The sequence below is a fragment of the Falco naumanni genome, chromosome 7 (genome assembly GCF_017639655.2).
Source record: "Falco naumanni isolate bFalNau1 chromosome 7, bFalNau1.pat, whole genome shotgun sequence".
Classification (NCBI taxonomy): domain Eukaryota; kingdom Metazoa; phylum Chordata; class Aves; order Falconiformes; family Falconidae; genus Falco; species Falco naumanni.
Window position 1 is genome coordinate 37,923,104 of NC_054060.1, and position 21,499 is coordinate 37,944,602.

At 45.6% G+C, this 21,499-nt stretch overlaps 1 protein-coding gene and 1 long non-coding RNA gene across 3 annotated transcripts; one reads left to right on the forward strand and one right to left on the reverse strand.

The window, feature by feature from the left end:
* The first annotated feature begins 1,273 nt into the window (after positions 1-1,273).
* On the forward strand, positions 1,274-20,298 carry DEGS2 (delta 4-desaturase, sphingolipid 2). The gene is given in 4 exon segments (XM_040600399.1): positions 1,274-1,294; positions 1,296-1,356; positions 10,736-11,478; positions 18,016-20,298. Coding segments are annotated over 4 exon segments (969 nt in total). The 3' UTR covers positions 18,160-20,298.
* On the reverse strand, positions 4,760-17,038 carry LOC121091130. Of its 2 annotated transcripts, none has more exons than XR_005828829.1 (3): positions 16,925-17,038; positions 7,928-8,133; positions 4,760-5,118 (listed from the first exon to the last, which is right to left on the reverse strand). It is a non-coding gene; the product is annotated as an uncharacterized LOC121091130 (long non-coding RNA). The 2 variants fall into 2 exon arrangements; XR_005828830.1 differs by lacking the exon at positions 16,925-17,038 and adding an exon at positions 13,962-14,045.
* Positions 20,299-21,499: the final 1,201 nt, after the last annotated feature.

Sequence of the window (21,499 nt, forward strand, 5' to 3'; positions counted from 1 at the left end):
CTTTCTAGCAGTCAAGTGGAAGGGTTTGGGGGTTGCTTGGTTGGTGGTTTTTAACCCATAGCATTTCATGAAACTGTGCTACCAAGAAATCTTAAATAGTTAAAGTAAGAGGTGATAGTATTGCCAATGTTTGCAGGTAAAAATCAGAAATTATTGCTGAAAAATATTTACATTTCACATTTGCAAGGCTGCTTTTTTACCTCTTTTAACATCCAATTGTGATCGGTGTTTTTAAGGGTGAGGGAGTATGGAGGGAGCTAGAGAGATTCATATTGAAACAGAATGAAACAAAATTGTCTTCCAAAAGTGGAGCTGATCCAAATGGGGTGGTGGTGGTGGAAGGAGTAATAGTAGGGACAGCGAACACTGAAGACTGACAGTGGGTCAGGCATGGGCTTATGAAAGGGCATAATGGGAACAAGAGCAGCACTTTAATTTTGGGTTCTGCATGTGGAGAAACATCACCGTGTAACTCCTCTCCCTGTGAATCAGAGAGGCTAGGCAGGGTAGCAAGGTTACCTTAGTTTTAAGGTTAGCAAATCCTTTGCCTGGCTTTGTTAGCAACGGAGATGGTGCCGCACTGGGAAATGGGCTGCAGATTCCCAGGAGCGAAGCACGACCCAGCCAAGAGCTTGATGCTCCCGGGACAGCTCACGCAGGGGTTGGCAGGGCGCCAGGGAAATGTGTGGCAGGCGTTGGTCATCTCCGCGCCGTCCCAGGTCTCCCAGCCCTGGGAGGGGCTCAGGTGGCTGGGCTTTGCTCCGAGCCACGTTATGCCCAGGGCTGTGGCGCTGGGTGTGTGGCGTTCGGGCTGCCCTTGCTTCCCAAAAGCATCGTCTGCAAGTGCCCGGGGACCACCCTGCAGCGCCGGTGGGCGCCCTGAGACCGGCCCACGAGGGACGGCCGGAGTGGCTGCGCTGAGCCCCGGTGGGCCGGCACCGGCACTGTGGGGGTCCCGCCGCCCTGCAAACTGCCGCTCCCCCCCCCCCCGCACCTCTCCCGGCTGCCCCCGGGCCTCGACGGCAAGGTGAACCTCGGTGGTCCCCCCCGAGGCTCTCTCATCCCCGGCCCGCCCCTGCACAGCCCGGGGGGCTCTGTAGCTCCCCGTCGCCCGCACACCCGAGCGGCGCCGCGCGGCTCCCCCGCAGCCCGGTGCCCGCCGCAGGCGAGAGGCAGCCGGCGGGGCGGGGGCACGGGCACGGGCGGGGCCGCCCCTCCGCCGGGTGCGCAGCTATAAGGGCAGCGCGGAGCGGCCCGCAGCGCGGCGGGAGCGATGGGCAACCGCGTCACCCGCGGGGGACTTCGAGTGGGTCTACACGGAGCAGCCCCACACGCAGCGCAGGAAGGAGATCCTGGGTACGTCCAGGGGCTCGGAAGCGGCCGCCGTCGGGGCGGGCAGCCGGGCTGGATAGCACCGCTGGACGGGGAGGGGCGGGCGGGGCAGAGGTGCCGCCGATGCGGGTGCCGAGAGCGGCTCGGGGCACCGGCCAGGCGGCGGGGGCTGCAGCCCGGTGGGCTCGCAGGGATGTTTTCCCCGGGGGGCGCCGCTCTCCCGGGGCCGCCCCGCCTTCCGGAGGCGGCGGGGGGCGCCGGCGGCTGGGGGGTTCCCCGGGCGGCAGGGACGGCGGCGGCGGGCTGACATGGCGGGGCGGGCGGTGGCCGGGGCTGCACGGGCTCGGCCGGGGCTGCACGGGCTCGGCCGGGGCTGGCGGCAGCTGCCGGCGGGGGCCCGCGGTGGGCGGCAGCGCTGCGGGCCCGGGGGGCGGCTGGGAGCACGCCGACGGGCGGGTCCTCCCGGTGCCCGGGCAGCGCCGTCGGTAAGCGGGGATGCGGGTGGGCGCTTCAGGGAGCGGTGGGAAGTGCCCGCTGCAGGTGCATGCAGCCTGCACGAGTATGCATGTGAGTTGGGAGGGTTTGGCTTTTGGCTTGGGGGTTTGGGCTTCTCTGAAGATGGTTGCTGAGAAGAGCTAGGAATTCAGAATTGTTGCAGAATATATTTTCAACATTTTTATAATAAAGAACTTATTTTCCCCGGTGTTTGGTTTGTTTTTTTTTTTTTTTTTTTTTTTTTGTTTTGTTTTGTTTGGTTGGTTTTGTTTTTGTTTTTTTAATTTGGGTTGTTCGGTTGGTTTGTTGTTTTGGGTTTCTTTTTTCCTTCTCTAATGAGTAGGATAAAGTTTTAAAAGATCTTTTATAAAGGAAGGCACTGAGCTTATGGCTGAGGTGCTGCACAGGGTCTATGATAATTGGGTGTAGTTTTTTAACTCCTCCACAATCTGATATATTTAATCCATGGTTAATGTAAATTACAAAAACATTTCCAGTATAATTGCAGTGGTGGAATATCCTGGTGCAGGTTTGAATTATATCCAGTAAAATAATAATTATTTTACTGTGTAATCATGATAGAGAGTCAAAAGATGTCATTATGTAAAATGATGCTTCTTGGTGTCATGTTACTCATCCTTTTGGTCAAAGGAACTATGTTTTGGAAGGCTACAGGTAGGAGTGTGCATGGTGATCTCTCCCTTACCGAATCTCTTGCTTTCCTGATCTTGCTGTAGAGTGGGGACTGCAAACTGTGATGAAGTTGTGTTGTAAGGAGGTAATGGAGTGATGGGAGTGCTGCCTTGCCCTTGCTGCAGCAAACTCTTTGTAGGACGTTTCAACTGCATACTTGCAGAGGTTTGCCCCCACTCTCTTTGGACTCGGAACTAACAATTGGAATCAAGGTCTGCCTCTTTCCTCGCAGCCCCCCTGCCCCAGCTGTGGGAGCAGAAGTAAGGTCATGGAGAAATACAACATCAAAAGAGAGACATGGAAGATGTGGGCAGAGCAGTCTGTGTCTGACAAGGCAGAATGGATCATGAGGCTAGTGTCACAGATATCAAAGTGTTACCAAAAGTTATTGAAACTGTAATGATATCCCATAATATATTGGTATAATGAACATCACTATATTATTCAAAGCCTGAGGGTCAGCAAACCCCTGGTACCTAGAGTATGTACTTACCAAAGTGTCTAGTGCCTATTGAGCTGAAGCGTGCTGTAAGAATCTTACATACGTATGAACAAATATCTGTAAATATCTACATATTTTACATTTTTGTATATAGCAGTGCCTTGGGGACAGCATTCCATGCTGGTAAAGGAAGTATTTTCTTCCCAATAGGTTAATGATTTAGTTGCTAAGCACTGAAACTTGATTGTTTTCTGTTCAGGCTGCAGCTTTTTGAAATGTTAGTCTCAGGCATGGCTAGTTGGATTTAAATGCAAATTGAAATTATCCATTAGGAAAAAAATATGGGCAAACTGATAAACATATAAGGCAGTTTCTTTCTACGTAAGGGGGTGTTGCCAAAAGCTGTTGGTCCACTATGTTCTTATAGAGCAACTAAGAGATACTAATGGTCAGTCACAAAGTTGTATGTCCTGGCTTGAGAGTTAGGAGCCGAGGTGTCTAAGATTTTTGTAGTCCGTGACAATATGTCTGAATGATAACTGATGAGTACAATCCTCTGCTATGGGCAGGGACATCTTTCACTAGCTCAAGTTGCTCAAAGCCTTGTCCAGCCTGACCTTGAACCCTTCCAGCATTGGGGCATCCATGGCTTCTCTGAGCAGCAGAGCTGTGAGCCGTGTGTATCAGCTGGGCTGGCTGGAAGCTAACTTACGGCAAGACACTGTTGCACTAGGTGAACCAACCTACTAGGGATGTGATTCCAAATGGCTATAGTTATACCAGCAAATACATCAACATTTTGCACAAGGGAGAGGTGATACTTTCTCTTTTATCTATTTGTAGTATCTTCCTCTTGGACTTCAGCTATTAAAATGTAGCTTGTGCTTGGTGCTGTCTAGGTGCCAACTGCTTCGAAGTTCCAGCGGCGATCTGTTGCCAAGCTGGCGCTTTGGCCCTGATCATTTTAATCATGTTCCTGAAGGCATTATTCATGCTTTTCAGTTTATGAAATTGAATTGTTTCATTGCTGTTCTCTCACCCTCTTGTATGAAAAGCCTGTTACTGTCTTGTGTCAGGACTGAGGTTGGTGTAATGCTGCAGTGAGCTGTGTTACGGAAAGTCCTCGCTGGAAACTAATCCAATGGAGGAAAGTTTTGGGTTTTTTTGTCTGGATCTGCTTATCCTTGCCGTATAATTACACAAGTGCTATTAGAAGGAGCTGTAACATGGGGTATAATATAGAGGGGGTATCTACTTCTAGTAGAAATAGAATTTCTACTTTAGTGGCAGTAAGGGTCTGTTGGGTTGAACACTTTGAGAGCTATGGTCTTCCACAGTGGGAAGTACTGGTGTTTTTTTGGTCCTGAGAGAAGATGAAAAAATCATTGCTCAGATGCTGGTAACGCTATAAGCACACAATGAATGGTCATTTCACCTGTGAATAGTTTTCCAAATGCAAGAAGTGAACAATATGTTATGGGATGGAAAGAATGAGATCTTATTTGTGCTCTGGGTTGGATCTAACTTTATAAAATTACTGTAGGTTGGTCAGAAGATGTCTTGCCTCTCAGGATCCTTAGGGAAGCACTTGTTTACTCCTGAGGATGTGGGCTTAATCAAGGTTGCTCAGGGTAGGCTATGAGCATCTGAATGTGATCTAACATCCAAGAATAATTAAGAATTGGTTCTTTGGCAAGTCATTTTGGAGTGGAGATGGTGCAAGTGTTTTCTATGTGCTTTATCCTGTAGAAAGGCTGAGGTGTTAGGTTATGGGGTGGGGGAGCTAGAACAAAGTAAAAAACCAAAATCCATTTTATTTTACATTTAGCCAATCTGAGTGTAATAACTTCCAGCTCTGCCCACTTCTTTAGAGATTAGTCTTCTGTTTCTTCCAGCTGACTCTTCTGTTGCCTCTTTAAACCCCACATTTATGAAAATTCTGATACATTGTACCTATTGAAGTGTGCAAGATGCATATCTTTTCAGCTGAAATCAAAGCTCTGAACTATGTATGCTTCTGGCAAAGAAACTGAGTTTGTTTCCCGTTATGCTGCAGTATGTGGGCCCAGTGCTGTCACTGATGTGCACGTTCTGTGATCAGCACATTCAGAATAGCTGCGATCTCAGTGCTCACACCAGTTCCCTGTGGGCGTCATCTATAAAATAAATCACATGGGCAGAAAGTCACTGGTTTAGGCACTTGTGGTCTTCTGCTGAAAATGTATTAAGTGCAACTGAAGGCTTCAGCTTACACCATGTTGCAGGTTTTTGTTTCAGAGGGAGCTGGAAGCCCTCTTCTTAGCGTTCCTACCTCTCTTTACTCTGAACCAGCTGATACACAAGCAAAACCAAACAGATCGTAGCTGCTGTCATACTGAGGTTCAGGCATCATCCATCTCTGCACCAGCAATGTGGCACCACTGTGGTGCTTTGCCTCTGATGGCCACTTCTGAGTGACCCAGCTCCCTTGCACCAGCTAGCACAAAGGCATTTAGGAGCTTGTGTGTGGAAAATAGAAGATTAAGACCCTTGCACTTGCACAGTGGATGTGTAAAACTTGAGTGTAGTTAGCTGGGCCAAAAAGGTTTCTTATTAGTTTACATACTGGAGGGGGCAGGAGACTCTGCAAAGCCAGAAGTTTTTGTCATGCACGTTGACCTATGTCTACCTGTGTACTGGTTCATGTATGGTTTGAATTAATCATAGAATATTTTGGGTTGGAAGGGACCATCTAGTCCTGCAATGAGCAGGGACATCTTCAACTAGATCAGGTTGCTCAGAGCCCCGTCCAACCTGACCGTGAATGTTTCCAGGGATAGGGCACCTACCACCTCTCTGGGCAACCTGTTCCAGTGTCTCACCTCCCTCATCATAAAAAAAAAAAAAAAAAAAAAAAATCTTTACATGTAGTCTAAATCTATCCTCTTTTAGTTTAAAACCATTACGCTTTGACCTATTGCGACTGGCGCTGCTAAGAAGTCTATCCTCATCTTTCTTTTCTTATAAGCCCACTTTAAGTGCTGAAAGGCCACAGTAAGGTCTCCCTGGAGCGTTCCCTTCTCCAGGCTGAACAACTCCAACTCTCAGCCTTTCCTCACAGGAGAGGTGTGCCATCCCCTGATCATTTTTGTAGCCCTGCTCTGGATACTCCAACAGGTCCATGTCTTTCCTGTACTGAGAACTCAAGTGTGCTGTGCTGCTCATGAGCATGTTCATGAGCTGAGCTGCTAAAAGGAAAAACACTATCATGTCAGCAAACTGACTTCTTTTGTTTTGATTTTTTTTTTTTTTTTTTTTTTGTATGAATAGCAGCTCCAGCATAGGGCAAGGGGTAGTAAAGCTAACAGCCTGTGCCTGGTGTCTCTTATTCGTTCTGGCAGGAACTTACAGTCAATAGAACATAGTCCAGGACAGCAGCATCACAGAGATCTTCTCCGCTCCCCCCCCACCCCTTCTCTTTAACAGGCCTTCTAAAGTCTTATACTGAGTAGTATCTCTACTTTGACTATACCTGTATGCTGCACTTGTGGTCAAGATAAAGGAAGATGAAAAAAAAAAATTCTTCTCTTGTTACTACTAGCTTCTTGTGGATGTGGGCAGGGCTGCTGCTCCTTTAAACCTCCATCACCTCTGTGTTTGTGGATGGCTCCTGCTCTTGCCCACATCCAAATCCCATGTATGCTGAAATGTGCAAGAGCTAAGTATGGGTGTTACATCAGTGAGAAATTGTGTCTGGTGCTGTCACTGAGGTGTAACTGGGTCTTTCCTGAGTCATCTCAGGAACTTTGTCAGTGGGAACAGAGGATGAGGGAGGGTTTGGAACAAGGGATTTCCCATCTCCTGAGGAGGAGGAACATCAGGACCTAGCAACTGGCAGCTTCTCCAGGAACAATTACTCCAGCCCTAACTGAGGATCACTGTAGGGCTATGGTGAGTGCTCCTGGGAAAATATACGTAGTCAGGGTAATTTGTCAGCAGTGTTTCAGAGTGAGGCATGCCTCTAGAAAGGTGACTGATGCTTACACACAGCAGTGGAATGATCTCTGTGAAATGTCAATTCAGTAAATGAGTTGTTTCAGAATCATGAATGCTTCTGAAAATATACTTGTAGTGTTTGTTCTCTCTTGACTGCTGTTCTTTCGTCCACACAGTGGTACCAGTGGGGAAATGCTAGCTTTCACCATAGCAGTGCAGATTTCAGCTGCTCTGAAGTTATGGCATAGAGACCGTGGAGCTGACTGGGCAGAATTGTTAACTACATCTACCTACTGTACTAAAGTGCCTGCACTGCTTTTGCAGTGCGCTGACCTTGGAGACAAAGTCATGCTTTTGCACTGCTGCACAACTGTACCGGTATCCCCGTGCTCCGAACGGCAGGAGCGTGGCTCAGTTTGGACGACTAGAAGCAGCACATGTGGATAAGCTGTCTGCTGGGCCGAGCTAACAGGCTTTCTCAGTAAGCTAGAAGCTGGAGAATGTGCTCTGGAGACATCAGAGTAGCTGGAGCTCTCCTGGTCCCGGTGGACTGTAAAAGGCAAATTTCACTCCTGTGTGGTCATGTTAACTTGTGGGGTCTGCACCCCTCCCCTCCTTATCTAGAAGGGCTGAATGATGGCTTGTTTGTGTTCCCCCCCCCTCCGCCTCCTATTCCTCTGCCTGCTGTATGCCATGATTATGCATAATGAAGAGCTCACTATAGATTACATCTTATGCCCATCATCATGTATTAGTCCTGACCCAGTGCTTATTGGGAAGCAATGGACTCTGGCCATATAGAAGCTCATCACTTTTATAATGGAAAAGTGCCCAGGAAGACCATAATGGAAGCAATTCAGGAAGAGCAGCATGATGAAACTATCTGCTCAGATGCCTTATAGTGTGAAACTCTAGCAGTCTCAAGAGTGGAGAGTAGGTGTCTGTTTACTTCTCCAAGTCTAATGTGTAGGAGATGAAGGTGGTCATTACCGTGTGGCTGACAGTCCTTTGTGGCTCCTGGTTCGGCCCTGCACAGTAGCCCTGTCTCTGACTCTCTGTTGCCTTCGGGACATGCAGATGGCCGATGTCTGGTTTGCGCAGCACCTACAGACACTTGTCACAGCAGCCTTACAGGGTTGTCCAGGTTTTCTGACTGTAAGTGCTCAGTGTTGCCTTGCCAGCATTTGTTCAGCTAACTGCAAAGCATGAACATGGAAGAAAAATGAGATACTTATGTTGTCACATCTTTGTGTCAGCGTGCTATATATAAACTGCAGTCATCAGGATCGCTTAATCTGAGTTAAATGTGTTTCACTGAAGAGTCCTTGGCCTCAAGTTTTGAAAGGGTCAGCGTTCAACACTTTGCATGTGGAGCACTCCTGAACAGAAAGGTCTCTGCCATCTTATTCCACCTGCGGGGCTTCTAGTGAGCCTAGCAGCCCCACCTCTCAGCCTCCCTGAGGTTTCTCCATGCCATGGAAACAGGAAGGTTTTATCAGTATTAATGATAAACAGACACAGTATTGTGGTTTAACTAGTATGCAAAAATATACTGTTGGAGAGGAGTTAATCATGTGTTGAATTTAATATTAAACCCTAGCAAGTTACTTAATAGCTGTCACTGGCGATAAATGCAACCTACCTGTGTTGCTGCTGCTTGCTGGTTACTACTCTGAAACCTATTAAATGTAATCTGCAATCCCTGTTAGCTGCTGTGAAAAGAAATAGGTCAAAAACTTTCATTGTTCTTAAACTACAATATAAAGCAGCTCTTATTTTCCCATCCCATTAACACATTTTTGTTCAAAGTGGCCTTAGTTTGACCGGGCTGAGGAACAGATTTGGTTGTGTTACATCATCTCTTGTGGTGACTGCAGTAACTTATACTTACCAACTGCATGACTGGAAATTTATTAAAGGGTTTTCTGGGTTTTGGACAGATGCCCCTAAACAGGACATTAAGCTACGTAAGATTGTATTTCTGTAACATATTTTCTGACCAGGTCATTATATCAAGTTATTCTTTAGAGTGGGTATCCCAGCACTTTGTGTAAAAATTTTGGTACCTGTCTAGGTACCCGAGAACAATTTCTAGCATGTTAGCATTTCTAGGGTGAAAACTTTAATTTCAAAAATTGTGAAAACAAGGACAAAACCAAAACAGCAAAACAGAAAAGCCCTGTGCTTTCCAGAGATGTTTATCAAAAAGTTTGGCTGACTTTAGAAAGGTGTTAACTTTTATTAGAGCTGGCCCACCACTTGGAAAATCTCTCTCTTGCCTGAATACTCCTCATGATGATTTTTGCCCCCTTGTCCTCAGAAGAGGAAGAATCAAGAATGCCTCTTTTCTCATCATCTTCTGCAGCGTTTTTCTAATCTTCATTGTCTCTAACCTCTGTCAAGCTGGGTTGAAGTTGGCCAACAGGCTCAGAAGTTGCTGGAATGGTTGCAGAGCATGACTACAACAACCTGCTTTCTTAAGCAGTGCTCAGTCTTTGAATTTTTGCAAACTTCTCAGGGCTCGCTTCTGTAAAAGCCCTTCTGCATCCTGCACTCAGTCCCTGCCACTGCTTGCAAGGTCACATGAAGTTGGGTGTATTGTCTCCAGTATTTGTTTATAGTATATACAGCTGCCTAGGTGAAAATCATTATAATCTGATTTTCCTGCAATGGTATCATACTGTGACACTCGGATGATAGTTTTCTATTCATAAAATGGGCCTATCAAACTTACAGGGGGCACACTGTGTAACCTCAGGGTTCAGAATGACTGACTTGTCCCACAGTTTTACCTGTGTAAGCTGTAATTACTGAGAAATGCAGAGTATGAGTTAAAGGAGGGAGACCAGCAGGTGGGTAAAAGCCATAAAACAGTGATAAAATTCATGTGCAAGTTAATACTGGATGTGTGAAGTGTAGGTTTGTAGAGAAGCGACCTGAAGCAATGAACAGCACCTAGAAGATAAATGGTGCTTCTGCGTATTTTCTTTCTCTTAAAAGGGCAAAAGAAAGGCCAGTGGAACCCAAGCTCTGTAAGCTGTCAGCCCTGGCCAGCCTAGCCCGTGTCTCTCTGATGCTGTATTGCAGTGTTTGTGAGGCCACATGAAGCTGTTGTGTGATTACTCATGTGACTTTTGTACCTGGTTTTGGTATGTGACTTGGGAGCAGAGAGAAATTTGGTGTCTTACAAATTCCTGATAATATTACTGACTTTCTTGCGATGTTACCATCTGCAAAGAGTTGCACATGTTGTAAGCATTGGTGAACACTCAGAATACTTAGGATTTTTTTTTTTTTAATGCTGCATTTGTCATTTACCCACAGAGCAAAACCTGGTGAGCCTGTTGGTCAGCCCTCTTTCTTCTGCTAGTATGTATGAAGCAACAGTGTAAAAAAGGCTACAAAGCAGGCAGTTGTAACCCTTTTGTGGAGAACAGCATCTGGACTGGGCAAAACAAAAAAGGAGTTAAAAATTTGACAGAAGGTACTTCTTGGAGCTTAAATCTGGTGGGCTTTGGCATACTAATGCTCATCGTTGTAAAGGCACGTGATGCCACATATTGACCATTGGGGTAATTATTTTGTATATGTCCCAATATATGTGCCTATATCAATCACAATTGGACATGATGCTGGAAGTGGGAATGGACTCAGTAAAGCTCTCACTGTAGCGGCAGTCCTGCTCTGGAATTGCCATTTTGTGAAAACAGGGCCTCAGACATCACCGCTCAGACCAGTGGTGGTTATGTTTACCTAACTGTGATCTAATGAGATTTTTCTCTGCATTTTACTCTTTAGCAAAGTATCCAGAGATCAAGGCTTTGATGGGACCGGATCCACAGTTAAAGTGGATTGTATCTGGAATGGTCTTCACGCAGTTTCTAGCCTGCTACCTGGTGAAAGACTTGTCTTGGAAATGGATTTTCTTCTGGGCTTATGCTTTTGGGGGTTGTGTCAACCATTCTCTGACCCTAGCCATCCATGATATTTCACACAACGTCGCCTTTGGGAACAAGCAGGCCAAGTGGAACAGATGGTTTGCAGTCTTTGCCAACTTGCCAATTGGCATCCCTTATTCTGCCTCCTTCAAGAAATACCACATTGACCATCATCGGTACCTTGGTGGGGACAGCCTGGATGTGGATATTCCTACAGACTTTGAAGGCTGGTTCTTCTGTACACCGCTTCGGAAACTGCTTTGGCTTTTCCTCCAACCTCTGTTCTACAGTCTGAGACCACTGTATGTGAACCCCAAAGCAATTACACGGATGGAAATTTTTAACGCTCTCATCCAGTTTTCTATAGACCTTTTAATTTACTACTTTTGGGGGCTCAAACCTATTTTTTACTTAATAGCAGGCTCAATTCTTTGCATGGGTTTGCATCCCATTTCTGGGCACTTCATAGCAGAACATTACATGTTTTTAAAAGGGTATGAGACATACTCTTATTATGGGCCTCTGAATTGGCTCACCTTTAATGTAGGCTACCACATGGAGCATCATGACTTCCCCAGCATTCCCGGCTGCAGATTGCCGATGGTAAGTATGGCATGAGCACTAGTGAATTGGATTTTTATAAAAGCTGCTAAACTGTCTCAAAGAAATGACTTCAAATCATAGCAACAGATCTATTTTAAAAGGAAAAAAAAGCGCTTTTTGAATTTGTTTCTAATTCTTTCATTTTAAGCAGGAGATGGAGAGAAATGGCTGCCAAATGGTTGTAACAGTTTATTTGATGGAAATAAGAACATCTGAGCCTCAGAGGGCTTGAGGAATACTTTTGGCATGATAAAATCCTCCACAGTGCTCTGAATTTCTCTATTTCATTCCCTTAGCCACCAGGTTTCATCTCTTGGGAAGTTTAAAGGGCTGTCTAAAGTGAGGCAGGTGGCAGTTACTACTTGAAATTTGTCTGATGATCAATCTGCTAACTATATTGCTTGATTAACATAAAAAAAAAGTCTTTCTGTTTTTGAGATGGCATAAGTATCGGGGCATGTTCCAGCCTGACACAAATAGCACTAGAAAATAAAGCCCCACTCTACATGACCTGTTTCAGCTCTGCTGCCCCACCCACAGAAACCGAGGATGCCTGATCTGTCATTGGGAAAGTGCTGTGGCTTTCCTCTTTTGAAAGTCAAGGCCCTTTTTGTTTACATTTTATCAGTTGTGGGAATCAAATTTGCAAAGCCCAGGTGTCTAGGAATGGTTTTCAGTTTCCCTCCAGGTATGTAGCTGCTCTTCTGCGTTTAAACACAAGGGTTCCTCAGCAGGTGCTCACAGGTTAGAGGTACGTGACTTCGAAGTGTTACTCCTACATACAAATCCTCTGGCATGGAGGAAAGGAAACATCTTCTGTCTCTGGTCTGATGCACAGTTGGGGGCTGCTACTGCAGCATCCTCATGAGGGGGAGGCAGAGCTGAGGGGTTGGAGGTTCAGGAGCTGTGACCTCCCCACTACTGCCACAACAGGTACTACTGTTATGGTGGTATATCCAGGCAAACCCTGCTTTATGGGTCAATGTTCTTCATCACAGAAACACTGTCTGAGAAGAGATTCAAAACAAGAGGAGATTTTCTTGTGGTGTAGAAGAGTGTGGGCTGCCGCTGTATAACCAGCAGTTCTGTTTTAACACACCTCCTTTACTGCTGGAGGCCTGTCCTGGAGGAGCTGGCCATTCCTGGTGGGGTTCAGAGTTGCTGGTTAAGCAGCCCACGCTCACATGTGAAGTTCTCCTCTCAGGCACTCCCATTGTGATACACCCCATAGCTCAGCCGGGAAGTGCACGAGCTTAACTTCAGTTTCAAATGTTCAAACTTGTTAGATAGGCTTAGATACTTAGATTACTGAAATGCAAATAGAAGAAGAGAAGGAGTTTAGGGCTCTATCTTACACAAGGGAGGTGAGTGACTAATTGAACTTGCTGGGACTGTTGCTCCAGACCTGATTGAGACCTGGAAAGCTCTTCCCCACCCACACCACAAATAGTTGAGCCTCAATTCCTCAAGGCAGTGCAGCAGCTGGAAGTGTCTGCCCTCCTGTGTAAAGAGGATAGAGTTATTAGTTGAATTTCATGTGCTCGTGTTCATGTGTTTCCAGCTCTTGGGCAACTGAGACTTGCGCTGCTGGTGGGGGGGGATGTCAGGCTTGTCAGTCGCTGTTGCCTGACAGAACTGGATGGAAAACTTTGAGTCTTTGATGAGTGATCCATTACAAGTGAATAATCTATTAGGCAGCCCTTGGCAAAACAGTTACTGTAGAAAATCCTTTGTCCATTAAAACCAGTTGGTTATTCTTTTCTGCAAATTGAAAAGTTCTCTGCTGCTTTGGTGGAAGGAGATAAGGGGACAGATCCTCTATGGGTAGCTTTAGAGTTTGAACTTCATAATAGGTAGGGGTAGGAATCTGCCCTTGCTCTCTTCTGCTTAACCTCCCAGGGAATTCTCCACTTAGCAAAGGTCCAGTTTTTTCAGATCCAGTCTCTGAGGCACTTGAGCTTCTAATGGCTGAATTGTGTAATATGGATGACCTCTCAGTACAGCTATTTTTATTTTTAATTATTGGCAAGTAGAAAGTGGAATAAAGATCTTTATTTGGTTTCTGCGTGATTGAGAGCAGGGGATAAATAGGATCAGAGAATAACTGGATCTTAATCTTGGGAAGTAACTGGCTTTTCCGCTTGCTTATCGGAAAAATAAATTCAGCTTTGTCCTTTGTTACAGGTGTGTCATTCAGAATGTTCTGAGTAATGTGTTTGCCACTGGAAAGACCTTTACCCTAGGAGTGTGACAGATGTGAAAGAGGAAGAATTAGGCTGTGCTGTAAGCTTATAGATAATAAAGATGAGTGACATGAGTGTGCAGTAAGAACTCGTCCCACTAGTATAATGAGAGATTACATAAGAGACCATGAAATTTAACATTATAATGAAGGACCTGCTCCAAAAAAACCCCACTATAGACTTAGGACTAGAGTACTCTTTACATGAAGCCTTATAACTATAAAATATTGCATTGCTTACCAAATGAGTAAAAAGGTCCATTCTTCATAATCTGAGCCCTTGAATATACTGAGAGAGAGAGAGAGGACAGGAAGAGGAACTCTGTGCTTTTCCTACAAACTTCAACAAAAACTGCAATGTTACCAGAGGCAAACTAGTTACTCATTAAGCTTGTGGGAAAAGGAAAAAAGACATGGTATGAAACCAGATTTATTAGACAGACAAGACTGGATAAAATGGTAGATGTGCCGGTTTTGAATTGCAGATTTCATTAACCCTATGATGGCCAGGAGGACTAGCATGAGTGCTCCCTGCTGGTCAAGGACTGTAGGAGGAACTTCTGTAATATACCTTCTAGCATTCTGAACATAATTTTTCAGCTTCTTTTCATAAGGATCTCTAGCTTCTGTATGGCCTCAGGACAAAGGGTCTGTAACAGCTGTGGTGAAATACTAGTTTGCATTTAACTTTGGTGTCTGTGGGATACGATGGAGTAGAACTGGGGTCTTGTTGCTGTGCTCTGCAAGCACAAAACCAGAAGCAAAGTTTCAGTCTAAAAGATGTGATTTCTTACCTACCACCTTGATCGACTTGAAGAAAAGCCTCAATATACCAGGTGCCAAGTGCCTAATAAGTTTCTTTCAGACTTTGCAATTTCTTGTTATCCTATTCGCAAACTAGCAATGAGTTAAGACTCACAGTTGAGATCTGTAAGGAGGAAGGGAGGGAGGAATTGAAGCAGATGGATCATCTCCAATGCAATACAGAGCTTGAGGGGGAAGTCAGGAGCAGGATTTAGGAATCTGTCACAGTGCCATCCCCTTTGAGATGATTTATGATCTGGCTGCAAAATTTGCTACCTGGAAACTGCCATCCGCAGGTTTTGTACTGCACCCAGAATGCAACGGGGAGAATGACTCTTCCAGCCTCAAAAACAGATGGAGTTTTATGTTGTATTTAGAAGGGAATCTGCATTAAACCCCAAGTACTTTCTGCCCTCCCTGCCCCAGATTTTCTGGTAGGTAAGAAGGAGATAATTTTGGTTTAGGTATAGAGATGCTGAAAGAAATTACAATAGATGAGCTGCTTTTGTTGGGAAACTTGCAAAAGAGAAACCACTTTTAAAATTCTTTCCTGCCATGTGATGGCAAACATGCACCCAACAAACTTCCATGCCTTTTCCATAAGAAAATCCTTCAGAAGTCCTCCTTCTAACTGCATTCATTAAATTTTCCCTTTTCTCTATTGCTTTGTCACAAATATTTTATTGTGGCTTACTTTCTCCTCTGCATTGTTTCTGTACACCTCCTACAGCGGTTCTGCCCAGAGCACGGGGACCTTGCCGGTGGTGCAAGTGCTGCCTGCCTTCCTGCACAGGGTGCTGCTGGGCACAAAGCCAAGCAGGGAAAAGAACCGCTTTGTGTAGGTGTGGGTCACTGTCCTGCAGCTGATCGAGGGCAACACACTCCAGTGCAAGCCCCTGGTCATCTCCTGTGGTTTCCATCCTGACCTTCTCATTCAGAATGAGCTGCCACCATACCCTGTAGGAAGGTGCTACACAGACAGGCTTGGTGAGCCAGTAACTCTGCCACCACCTGATACTGGCAAGCAGCTTGCCAGCCCTGACCGAGCCCCCTGCTTCCAGAATATGGTGTGTATGACTTTCTTCAGAATTCACTGCTGGGTGTTTTGGTTAATCGTCTTAATTATCAAATAATACTTATATTCTAGGTGCCTGTTTTAGATCTGTAATACAACTGCAGAATATGTGCACGGAATGTATTTTACTGCAAGTTTCCAGACCCTGTGTGTTGTGTCCACCTGAGCTCTTCAGCACTATGCCCAGACTATGCTGCTGCTCATGTTTGCTCTAAGTGCAGAATCTGTTGGGCTGAACATAGACAGGCTGTTTATTGGCCTCTTCTCTGAGACGTTTTTTCCTGCTTTGTCACTGCAGTAGTTTTTAGTTAGCCTTTGGTGCCAGAGGGCACAGCCACTGCCTGAGACACTGTTCCTAGAAGCTGGATTAGCTTCTGTGAGTGTCCAGCCCTCTGCTTCCATGAGCAAGGGGCAGTACAGACTTTCTGAAGCCCTTGTAGTGGTCAGAATCTACCATGATCAGGAGCTCTGTAGAATAATGTAAATAGTTGAGAAAAAGGGGTCTGATTCAGGCTGCTGTTCCTGTGGGCAAGGGATATGTGGGGGTTCTGGGGAAGAGGGGAAGGGGGGCTTGCCATACGAACTTGGCTGGTATAGGTGAGGCCTGAATTATGGCTGCAAATTGAGTTTCAGACAGAACTTCTGAAACAGAGGCAGGAGGGAAGGTCTGTAAGCACCAGTGTGCCAGGGAATGACCATGTCAGAGCTGGAGTGAAGCTTTTGGGGCTGAGTGTCCGAGACCCCCCCTTTGTGTTTGCGTAAGGCCTCGTTAGTGGCTATCATTCAAGGGAGCCTAGTGTCTGAACAGCCCTCCCTCTCATCCTCTGGCTATTTCAGATACTCAGCTGGGAAAAGGGAGGATGCAAAACCCAGATTAAATTATTTCTGGCTGTGGTTATAGAAGGAGCGCAGGGAACTAAATCTGCATCTACAGACATCTTACGCCATGCCTGGAAATCACCCTTCTTCCAGCCATTAATAGCTACCTGTAATGGGAAATGCTGGGATTGTCTGAATCCCATTGAAAATTAACCACATTTGAAGTACAGACAAACACTTTAAAACAGGATATAGGGAATTAGTAGGAAATCAGAGGTGTTCAGTGTAAGGCAGAATACAATCAGACCTGAACCGAATCTCCCACCTCCAACACAGCGCTACCATGCCAGGGAGCATGAGGGGTATGTAGGGGCTGTGGTACAGAGGTAAAAGATCTTAACAGAGCTTGTACATTACTGGGCAGTGTCTGCTAGGAAGCTGAATTAACGAGGTAACTAGCAGTGAGCCATACTGGCTTGTAATTTGACTTTTGCTGGGATTCTTACCTCTTCACAAACAGTCTGAATGCTGTGTTGAGATTCCACCGTTACACCTGGGATGCTGCTGAGACCCTCCTCCTGGATAACAGTTTCTGTGTCACCCTTTTGCTCCTCACTGGAGGTCCGTACTGCATTCAGCAGAGCTGGCTTTAAAACTGCAGGGTTTTTAAAGAGAGAGGTCACGCTGTCCAGCAAGACAAACTACTCTAGAACAGAGCTTTTGTTTGTCTAGGAGGTGGAGCTATAATAAAACCATGCCCAAACAGTTTATGTGCAAGTTTACAATAGTTTAACAGGCTCTGCTTCTTTGTAAGTGTGTTCAAAAAGCAGAGCATCTAGCTGGAGCAGGGACTACTTGGGAATCCTTGTAGTCCCTGGAATCTGTCAGGTTTGAAACCTCTCTGTCCTCTGGTTCTGGCCCTACTCCCACTACAAGCCCCATCCCCGGTGATGCATGATGCCTCTCTGATGGCGACAGTCTTAAAACTTGGGGATTTGTAGCAGGGAAGAAATTTTATTAGACTCATGATCTAATAACAAATTTTGCAACTCTTTAATCCCAGACTGAGGGGAACAGGCTGCCCCTGCAATTTCCTCTGCCTGCTGCAGGAACCCATCTCTCAGATTTCCGTCTTGGTAGCAGAATGGAGGAAAGTCAATGAAGTGAAGGCAAGGCTGCATCTGGGATTTTCTTAACTGGTATTTCTCTCCTGGCCGGAAACCTCAGCAAACAAGTATTACAACTAGGCAACAGGGCTTTAAATACAGTGTGTTGGAGTCTTGGCAATTTATAAGGTGGATTAGGCATCTCATTGTGTAGAAAAGAGACTCCTGAAATGAGAGAAAATAGCTCTGATGGAAGGCAACGATCCATCATCTTTCACTAATTTCCTAATTTTAGGCACCGCTTACATCAGAAGTCTGCTAAGAAGTACCTAAATGTATTTAAATACATCTCATTTGGCTGAACTTCAGAAGTTCACAAGCAATAACAAGCAACTTCAGGTTATGTCTGTGCTATCAGATCTGAAAGTGAAGACTGAAACACACCCAACACTGTGCAGCTAAACAGCTCGTTCTCTCTCTTCTCCTTCCAGGTGAAGAAGATTGCAGCAGAATATTACGATAACCTCCCACATCACCAGTCCTGGATTCGAGTTCTGTGGGCCTTTGTGTTTGATGACACTATTGGTCCTTATTCAAGGGTTAAGAGACTGTGCAAGCTGGCAAAAGCAAGCTAACAGACTAGCTCTGCCTGTTGCATTGGTGGTTTGTTCATTGGAATGACTTTTCTGCAGCAGTAGTAGGATGTTTGTGTGTGCTGGGTTAGCATGGGTGCGTGCTCCTTAGACCAAGAGGTTGAGTGTGAAAATGAAGCAATTGGATGCCTATTTTCTATTATTGATACCTTTTTAATAAAGGATATTTCTGTATATAACCCTGAGAAACTAGATTAGAGTGAGCTATGATGATGTGAACCTTTGGTCTAGGCTTAGAATTAAGTTCCTGGACCATGTGTGCCCAAGTCTGAGTTCTGGCCTAGCATGCAATGGAGGATGCTTGGTGCATGTCTGTGTGAGCATGTGTGTGTGTACTTTAGGACTGGTTTCTCTTCATGCCAGATTAAAAGTAGATGCTCTGCGTGCACAGGACTGTGGAAGCATGGAGGACTGGCATGCAGTAGTAAACGACACTATCTGGAGAACACAAGGGTGCCTTTAGCTCAATGTCTTGTCTAATCTGATCTGTTATTTCTGATAATTGCTGGTAGCAGAGATTTTGTATATGAAATGGAATATGTGTATATTTTTGTACATTTGTATCATTATTTCAGTAGCTGCTGTTTGACCTTTTCTGAACATTTCTATTCTTAGGGTCTAATACTCAGTGTAGCTAACTGGCAGAGCTGAGCTGCGGTGTGGAGAAAACCCTTCCTTTAGCCTCCCGCTTGTTGTCTGATGAGCAGCATGGATGTGTCCCTGAAGGAAATGGGTGGTCCTTTCTCACTCACCTTTTCAACAGTATTCCCTAACATCACGTTTCTTATCTTTTTCTCCATTGTATGTCCTTCTGGGAAAGGGAAGATTCTAGTTTTAATTGCTGCTTGCCAAGGTTATTACTATTTCTGATCACCTTTCTTGGTCTTCTCTATGTTATACCCCTTTCTGTTAGGGGTATGAGTCAGTGAAGACACGGAAGTGTTATGGTGATATTTATCCCTAACTGCTTTCAGAATAATTGTAACTCTTTGCCTCTGTCATTCAAGGGGCACCAACTTGACATTTGGGAAGGACATGATACTTCAGCTGTATATAAGTTGCCACTGCTGGTGTTAAGGGGGTGTACCTTGAACACGGAGCTGGGGCTCTTTCTGCCTCTGTGTGTCTTTGTGCTATTGACATTAACGTTAGTCTGTTATTTCTGCCCGCTGGAATAGTTAAATCTTCCTGCCTGTCCTCCCAGCTACAAACTTCTGGCTATCTTCAATAATTCCGTATCTTCAAAAACCTTATTCACCATACCTTTGTCCAAGCAGAACAATATCTTGGGAGTCAGGAGTTCAGATGCCATCTAGTAACTTCCCTCCACCCTGGAAAGCTGACAAGTTATTTCTGCCCTTACTGAGTGGTTAAAAGAGAGATCTATAAAGGTCCTCTTACATTCTAACCCTCTAATGGTTTGACTTCGTTTTGTTTGTTTTTCATCTGGAAATCCATGTCTGTAACAAAGAAAAGGATGATTGTGCATTCTTGTTGGTCCCTTAAGGTATGCTATTAGGCCTGGGAAGCCTGATTTCCTCAATAAATGCAAATTTGTTTGTTTCTCCTACAGCCTTGGATTCAGTGAGTCAGTCTGTCTGGCACACCAGGGAGCTGAGCTAGCCTGCTGCGATTTGGGTTCCTCTTCCTCCTCTATTTCTCCATTTTTCTCATTTGTCTGATTTCTAGCAGTTGGGTAGATACCCGCATTTGCTCAGCAGTGCAAGATCCTTTCTGTCGCAGGGGCCAACATTCACAGATACTGTTTTGATCTGTGGGTTGTGCTTCTGGAAAAGAAGAGGAAGAGCAGGGCTTCTTCTGACACTTCAGACTTCGCTGGTTCTTCAATGAAGAACATACTTATGTTGTTACATCTTAATTATTAAAGCCTTTTTTTCTCCCAAAGGAAGAGGCTTTGATGTGGGAACCTCTATTAACTTCTTTGTATCAGTGCTCTTGTCAGGGAGCTTCAGTTTTTTTATTAATTTACTTCAGTGCTGCTAGCACTCCACGATCGCATAATCAACTTTCTGTGCCATTAGCAAGCTGTTCCTCAACTCTTTTGGCCAACTTAGCAAGTTAATGTAAAAAACATAATAAAGGTTATACTGTCTTCCTCAATCTGACTATTGTCCTCCTCTATGGTGAGTAACCTTTCAATAGTTCCCTTACTCAGCTGTTCCACGATGCAGTTACATATGTGGTCTATAGGTTGCTAGCCTAGCCTGACATGGAGCCTATGATATGAACAGAGGGTAACCAAAATTGGCAACCGCTTCTTATCCTGCCTTCCATCAGTATTTCCATCGCAGTCTTGGCTTGCTTTGCCTGAGCAGCCCCACAGCTCTGCCGCTCTGCACTGTCCATCTCAGCGGGAATTTGAAGTGGCTGGAAGTCTGGTACCTGCAGGTACGTGGTGCAAGCCGAGTTTCAATGTGTGTGAATGCTGCTGGAGAAGGCCATGAACCTGTCCTCTCCGTGGGCACTTGTCCTTGCCACTAATGCTGCAGTAATGTTGGCAGAAGGGTGGTTTTTTCATAACCGCAGGGCATATGGGTCTGGGTTAAAAGTACGTTAGGGCTATGTACAGTTTTATTCATTCCTTAAAAATTAATCCAGATCTTTGTGTGTGACCACGCTAATGATCTTTCAAGAGGAACAAGGAGGAGCAAACAGCTGTATGAGGTAACTCTGGCCTGCCCTGCTGCAGTGGCTCAACCAGCCCAGCATGAAGGGACCGTTCTCTGCAGAGGCAACAGGCAAGCTGAATTAGCGTCTGGGAGGGGGAGATCTTCTGGTGGTGCCATGACTGCAAATATGCCACCCTGCGCATCCCTGTGGCCGGAGGGGTAAGTTGGCAACCAGCAAAGCACTGGTGGTGCCAGGACGGCTCCCCTGCGCCTGCTGGCCAGGCTTCCCCTGCAACGCCCGTCCACTGTGCTCCCGCACGACTGAGTGGCCCTGCGTGAGCTTCACCTTATTACGTCTTAATTATATGAGGCCTGCAAAGGTAGAAGAACATAAGCAACCTGTGTTTACAGCAGGTGGCTGATGTTAACAGGGGCTTACATCGTATCCAGGCTGTACGCTCGGCCTGAATTACAATGCCGTTATTGCTGACCTCAGGCATAATGCTGCATTCCAAGGGAAAACATGAACCGTGCCAGGCCCCAGCTTCCTGAAGCTTAATTAAGATTATGGGAGAGTTTCACAGAATGGTTGTGATCATCTGAGAGGCAGCAGGTTTGGAAAGTACTTGCCATTGTCAGGTATGCCATTAACGAGTTTATAATTAAGGAATATGTGAGCTACTGTATAAGAT